The following is a 6846-nucleotide window of genomic DNA, read 5'->3' as shown; positions in this document are numbered from 1 at the left end:
ATTTTGCGAGGAATTTTTTGGAAACAGTATTCCAAATGCCGATGAATTTTTATTTTATTTTATTTTATATTCTAAACCAACGGCAATATATGCTAACTGGCTGGCGACAATGAATACATACAAAAACGTCGCGTCATATCAACTCAAAATACATAAGGCGGCAAAATGTTAAACTAAACTCAATGTTGCCGCTGAAGCAGAAACCGGAGGCAGTATGTTGGCCCAGTCGACCCGTCGGAGCTTCCATACACCTTCTGCTATGTTACGATGTCGTACATATGGATGGAACGGTGAAACACGTGGAGTCCACAGCGCAGATGGCGAAACATGTGAATGAAAAAAAAAGAATTCACATATCAGTGACGCAAAATCAAATTGTAATAATGTACGTTGTTGGGTTGATTAAATAGACAAGATTTAGACAGTCAAGTCACACGCAACAAGAACCCGTTTCTCTTCAAAACCTCGTCAGTCAAACCAAAAGCTCTCACTAATGTCTTGAAGGACAAACGACTCAACAACGGTGAGTACAGATGCGCGAACACGTTAAAACTCCTCGAGGCATAATTCATGGGTTCGAACAAACCATAATTTGACCGATGATGCTCGAGCACCAGATAACGGACATTCCTCAGAGATCTACCCGACGAACTCCTTGACACATTCGCGAGCAAGTTAGGAGCATCAACACGGCCACTCAGAAGATCAAAGACGAACATAGCTGACAAGTTGATACGTCTCCGCGACAAACTCTCAATACCGACAGACTGGCACCTGGTGACATACGGCGAAAGGCGATATTGTGGATCTCTTCTGACAGTTCTCCTCAGAGCATAGATCAAGAACTTCTTTTGTACCGATTCAACCTTGTCGGAATGACTCTGATAGAACGGCGACCAAACGACCGACGCATACTCCAAGTGTGACCTGACGTGTGCAAAGTAAACGCTCTTGAGAGCTTCGACATTACGGAAGTCGCGACATATCCTCTTAACGAAACCGAGCATGGAGTACGCCTTCGCTACAGCAACTTCAATATGCCGACAGAACGACAAATTCTCAGTGAACGTAACACCTAGATCACGAATCTCAGTCACACGCTGAACGACAATCCCATCGATTGAATATCGGAATCGAGCCGGATTACGGACTCTGAAGAATTTAACATGAATGAAGTAGAACAGGCCATTAATGATGGAATAATCTCGGAATCAGTTTGTATATGTACATCGCATTGTTAATTATACATTTACAATTCAGCACTCATCATCGAAAACACTGAGATATGGGTAAATCTCTCAGGGGATCTTTTGAATATGTACTCTGAACATAAATGTTGTAGTTAGTCGGCCTGTACGTCAATTGAGGGGCAGCTCCTTGTGTGATTGTCCTTAACCACTTACCTGGTTGGCCTAGCGTAATCTAGGATGCATAGCGATTGAAATACATCGCTTGCTGGGTATAGTGAAATCGGAGTCGGAGTCGGATGAATTTTGAACCCAATAAGTCCCTATTCGGCTCATGTACATGTGATTACCTTTCTAATGACACCCCACACGACCCTGTACGGCTCGTGTAACTGGAGAAATTTTTGTAAGAAAAGTGCAAAATTTCGGTTTTTGATCACCAGCCACACAAACTTCGAAGAATTTTTTTGAAAGTGGTTTTGACTTCTAGGGTCGAATACCTTTCTAGGCACACATAAAAAAGTCCTCTGGAAAATGCGTCCGATTTCGGTAGGCTGTTTTTCAAAAGAATCCCTCTGAATGATATCGGACTGGAAATTACATTCTGTAAAACGGAAACGGAAATATTAGCCGATATTGAAGCGTAAATCACCATTCTTTATTGGATATGTTGATGAACGCTGTGGATGTTATCAAGAGGTGGTTGAGTGCGTTACCCATTTTTCACGGAAAAGGAACACGATGTTCCGGATATATGGTGATGAACGTTAGATGCATGGTAGGCATATGGTAAATTACGTGAATTCTAAGATAGTCGAAACAAGCCTTCCCAAATCCCGCTGACGGTTAATCCCCCTCACACTCACAGGCAACGAATTGTAAACATAAACCGTTTGACAAAAAACGATCGATTATATTGCAGTCAACCTTAACACCAAAAAAAACCAATACTACGCGAGTCAGCTTATCATACAAATATGGAGGAGCTTCCTGTACACGAAGTGAACACACGCAGAGAAAGCTTTTTTGAGTGACTTGATATCAGCAAACATAAGGTTGTTAGAGTAAACACACTCAGTATACGTGAACGCCGGTACAATGAGAGTCTTGACCAATATTAAGCACGTTTTTGTTAAGACAAGGTGACCATTTGGCCAAAGGGTACGAAGCCAGGAGAACTTGTGGAAGTTTCTTTTAACCATGAGAAGACCAAGATTCAACAATTCATTCATATGGTATCATGACACCATCGCAATAAGTAGCTTACCGGACAATGAAATGATCTTGTCGACTGAAGGAACTGGTGTATCCGGTGTTCTTGAGGGCGATGAGTAAGAAGATCATTAATTTGTGTTGGTTCAATAGAAACAAGACACATTCTACGGCCGAGTCGCAATTCTGTTCGATTTTTAAAAGTGGTTCCGGGTGGTCATATCAAAACGTAATTGTAAAGAAAGTACCGGTCTTTATGATGATGATCAAATTTAGCCGTAGTAACTATGGGTCATTTTCGATCAGTCACTTAAGAGTCAAGTGTGCTTTTATATGAAAATAATTGAATTTCACTCGCCCAGAAAACTCGCTATAAAAAGTCTAAATGAAAAATGTGTCGCTCTTTCGCTCTTGTGTAATATGGATCACATTGCTTTATTTCGTCACTATAAAAATACAAAAAGAAAAGAAGAAAATTACAAAAATCGCTAACTGCTGTGCTTGCCCAAATGCTTGTTCGTCAAGAAACTAAAATTTTCTGTCGTCGATATGGCCCTTCGTATATCGTCCACACGAACGCATCGTTCTGCCGATAGATCGCTGAAATGAAAGGAAATTTCACAGTCTCTTAGAAGCGAACCTTTTGAGTTTCGAATCAATCAAACTCACCTGATTTGTTCAGCTAGCGGCTTGGTGGCAAATGACCGACGTACCAGATCTTCCATAAAACTTCGCATCGCCTGCCAGAGAACTAGTTGCGACGATGAACAAAGAACACCTGAAAAGAAGAAAAATTTGATGAAAAACTCAGCGCACCAGAACCAACGCAACATGCGTGTTACCATCGACAATTTCCTCTTTTTCCAGCTTGATTCGAATGTTGTGGCACATATCGTTCACCAACAAGCCGGCATCGTGAACGATTTTGTTCACATCTAGCACCAATTTGTCGCCGGATATTTCATTTTGTCTGGAATTAAGGTCCATGCCAAGCGGTTCACTGCCACTACCATCCACATCGACGATTTCCAGCGGATCCGTAGCAGTGATTGAATACGTTTTCTTCAAATCGTCGTATTTTTGAAGAAAGTCTTTGACACGATCGTTAAACGTTATCGTAACGTTTTTCAGTTGCTCTTCTTTGATGTGCTGTTTGATCATGTCCTTGAAGGGATTCTCATTGTTCAGAATATGTTTGCTGAGCGTAACAGCATTGGCCGGAGTGTATCCAAAACGTCGACCAAAAATGATTATTTCTCTAGTGATCCAGAACGAGTGATCCTTAAGATCGGGATGCTGTTGGATCATACGAAGAGCGAATTTGGCACGATACCACTGAAAAGTAGAAGGGTCATTTAGGGTCATTCGAATGGCAGAAAATTATTTAATCTCCGCGCTTCATACCTCATTCGATCGTCTCTTGGCAAACGGAAAACTGCTAAACTTTTCATGCGACTCGACGACAAACGGAAAGGCTGCATTGAATTCCGGCCTGCTGGCCAATCCATTAACCAACGGAGTGTTTTTCAGAACATATTCGATAGCCGATCGAACAGATTGAAACCGATGACGCAAAAACATTGTGCCGAATTCCTTCTGATAGTCTCGCTTCATAATTGGATTCGTCGGTGGCCGTTTCTTGCAGCGATTGCCAAGTAGTTGCGCCGATGGCCTTTGAACTAAAATTGATTTCGCCGATGCTGTGTCGCTTAGTTGTTTTTGAACCAACGGTTTCAACAGACTGACTTGCGGTTTGAGAAGCGATTCTTGTTTCGGCTTTACATTCGCTTTGTCCCGGTCGAGAATCATAATTTTGCCGTTTTTCATTATGACATTGTTTGGGTTCAGGGTCATTTTGCGGATTGTTTCGTTAGCTTGGCTGGCTCTCAGATTAGGCGCGAGCACAACTTTGGTGGGATCAGTTATTCTCACTAATGGCGGTGGATTTGCTGAGTTCAAATTTGCAGACGTTGACGATTTGATGAAGAAAATTTTTTTGTTTTCCATCGAAGTTTTAGCCCCAACTGGATTGAGACGAGTCAGGTTTGGATTGTTGTTGACGATCATCGGTTTAGGATTAACCATTGTCGAAGCCATCGGATTGACTTTGGCAACTCGGTTCGGTGAGTTCAATACGTTCGACGTAATTGCAATTCGTTTCTGTTCCACAGCCGTACCGAGTTTCAGTTGGATGATATTTTTTGGCTTGGATACACTCACACCACCCGGATGGTGTGCGGATCTGATCACAGTAGGTGTTTTGACGATTTTTATGTTCTTCGGATTGTTCGGATCCACTTGCAATTCGGCGAAAATTATTTTCCCATTGCTGTCCAGACACCTCACCAGAGTCTTTTTCGGAGGAGGCGTGGGCTTGATGTTCACACTTTTAACTTGGTCGGGTGAGTTCAGCTTAATGGGCCCAGAATCTGTGAAAATTTCGCCGATGTCGTTGAGATAACTCTTCGTTGGGCTGGCCAATTTGGGTTCATGCAGCTCGACAGGAGTTTCAGCGGATTCCGGAAGTTCTTCGTGAAAGTCGGCTTCCAGTGGCTCGTTTATCATTAGAGGTTCTTCCATTTTTATATTGATCGGTGGGACGCTGACTTCAGATTTCACAGTTTCGCTGGCGGAACTAATTTTGGTCTCTTCAATCGGCTCGGCTTTCACAACATTTTTCTTTTCTGTTTCGTGGTCACTGTTTCGAATCGGCAGATCTAACCAAACTTCAACAACCGTTTCTGCGCCTGAAAGTAGATGAAGTTAGAACATCATTGGGTGCCTATGGACAACAATGAACACTCACCCATTGTCTGCAGACCAGTCATTTTCTTGTCCAGTATTAGATTGTGAATGATTTGCAGTGGTTTTTGATTGATGATTTCATGGAAGTACAGTTGAACACGAATGGGAAACTCGCCCCAACCACGACGAGATATTTGAAAAGGCGGCGAACTGCAAGTAAAGACAACGAATTTGTCATTATCGCTGTTCTGCATCTTAAGGGCTTGCTCATCAGAACTTACTCTACTTCGATCACATCGTTCGGCTTATAGGACGGATGCAAGAAAAAGCGCACTTTTGATACCATATCCTCGATCCCGACTGGCGTTTTCGTTTTGATGTACACCAGCCACTTGTGAGTGACTTCGTTGGCTGACTTTTCGTCACCAATGTACTTCGATGTGTTACCCACAACGATTAAGTGACTCGTTTGATTCCGACCTCGGGACGAGTTGATTTTCTCGATGTGAACGTCTGATTTCGTGGGCGAAATGTAGCGTGGAACTTTCTGTGGAGTCGAGAAGGTTGGAACGTTAAAAATTGGGCAAAATTATTGAGGAAAGCTTTGTTGTCTGTTCATACCATTTCATTGATAGCAACATCTTTGTCCGGTTTGCCGGTTCCTTTTTTCTTCGATTTGATCAAGGTACTTCGCGCTGTTTTGGCCGCATTTCTCGGCGAACGACCCTTCAATATTTCCTCGTAATCGATGGGTTTCTTGCCGAGCAATTTCTTTAACGAAGGATGTATGGCCTGTCCAACCGTTGCACTAATTGTCTCGGTTGCATTACTCTCACATTTCAATTCATTGGCCGAATGGACCAGATTCTTTTTCGTGTAATAACTCATCGTAACGGCATACCGGACTCGTTGCAGCAGGCGTTTAGTTTGATTGAGCTTGTGATCAATCAGATTGATTTCCTCTTCTTTCGAACTGATTTCCTTCAGAAATTCTCGTTTGATTATCATTTTGATTTTGTCCTGTCGTTCCGAGTTAGTTTCGGCAGGCGTGCTGGCTTTGGACGCGTCTTGACAGTAATCGGGATCATGATATTCCTCGACTTTTTGACGCTTGTTGGAAGACATTCGGGTTTGTTTTGGATGTTCCACCACACAATAACAATGAGGTTAAATACGTCAGTGCGTTCGACTGGTATTTGAGTTGAACTGAACAGAGTGCTTTACACAATAAGCAAAACGAAATAGATTATGCATTGGACGCAATGGATACTGATGAGTTAATGTAGAACAGAACTGTTATCAAGACCGCATATTATCGTTTTGTTTTTTTAAAGAGACTCTTGATTTTGACATTTTATGACACACATGCGTCAAGGGTACAAGTGTACAGGTGTTGCCATCTATGATAATTTTTGGGTCACACATAAGTCGAGAAAAATTCTGTTCCAAGGATTTCGTAAGTCAGGCTTCGCAGATCGCTGAAGCATTGAACTATGTACATAATTTGCCAGAATAATGGATTGTGGATTTGAGCAATATTTTCATGATCGAAAATTTGAATTTCCTAATAATTTTTTTTTTGTTTTTTTATTAAATTTCGTATTTATACCAGTTCAGGTTAGAACAGGTTAGGACAACCACGAAGACTGGTGACACTAAATTTTATTAACGCGCTTACTGCAGTTAGTTTGAGACAAAGTAT

At 41.9% G+C, this 6846-nt stretch overlaps 1 protein-coding gene across 1 annotated transcript; it reads right to left on the bottom strand.

Moving 5' to 3' along the window:
* Positions 1-2802: 2802 nt before the first annotated feature.
* LOC119073993 lies at positions 2803-6514 on the bottom strand. The gene is made up of 7 exons (XM_037179919.1): positions 5766-6514; positions 5426-5691; positions 5206-5354; positions 3804-5146; positions 3242-3734; positions 3069-3177; positions 2803-2999 (listed from the first exon to the last, which is right to left on the bottom strand). Exons 1-7 carry the CDS (start codon positions 6267-6269, stop codon positions 2888-2890), a joined length of 2976 nt encoding a protein of 991 aa, XP_037035814.1. The 5' UTR covers positions 6270-6514; the 3' UTR covers positions 2803-2887.
* Between the last annotated feature and the right edge of the window lie 332 nt (positions 6515-6846).

Source organism: Bradysia coprophila, unplaced genomic scaffold (genome assembly GCF_014529535.1).
Source record: "Bradysia coprophila strain Holo2 unplaced genomic scaffold, BU_Bcop_v1 contig_138, whole genome shotgun sequence".
NCBI classification, from domain to species: domain Eukaryota; kingdom Metazoa; phylum Arthropoda; class Insecta; order Diptera; family Sciaridae; genus Bradysia; species Bradysia coprophila.
This window is presented reverse-complemented; position numbering and strand designations above follow the sequence as displayed.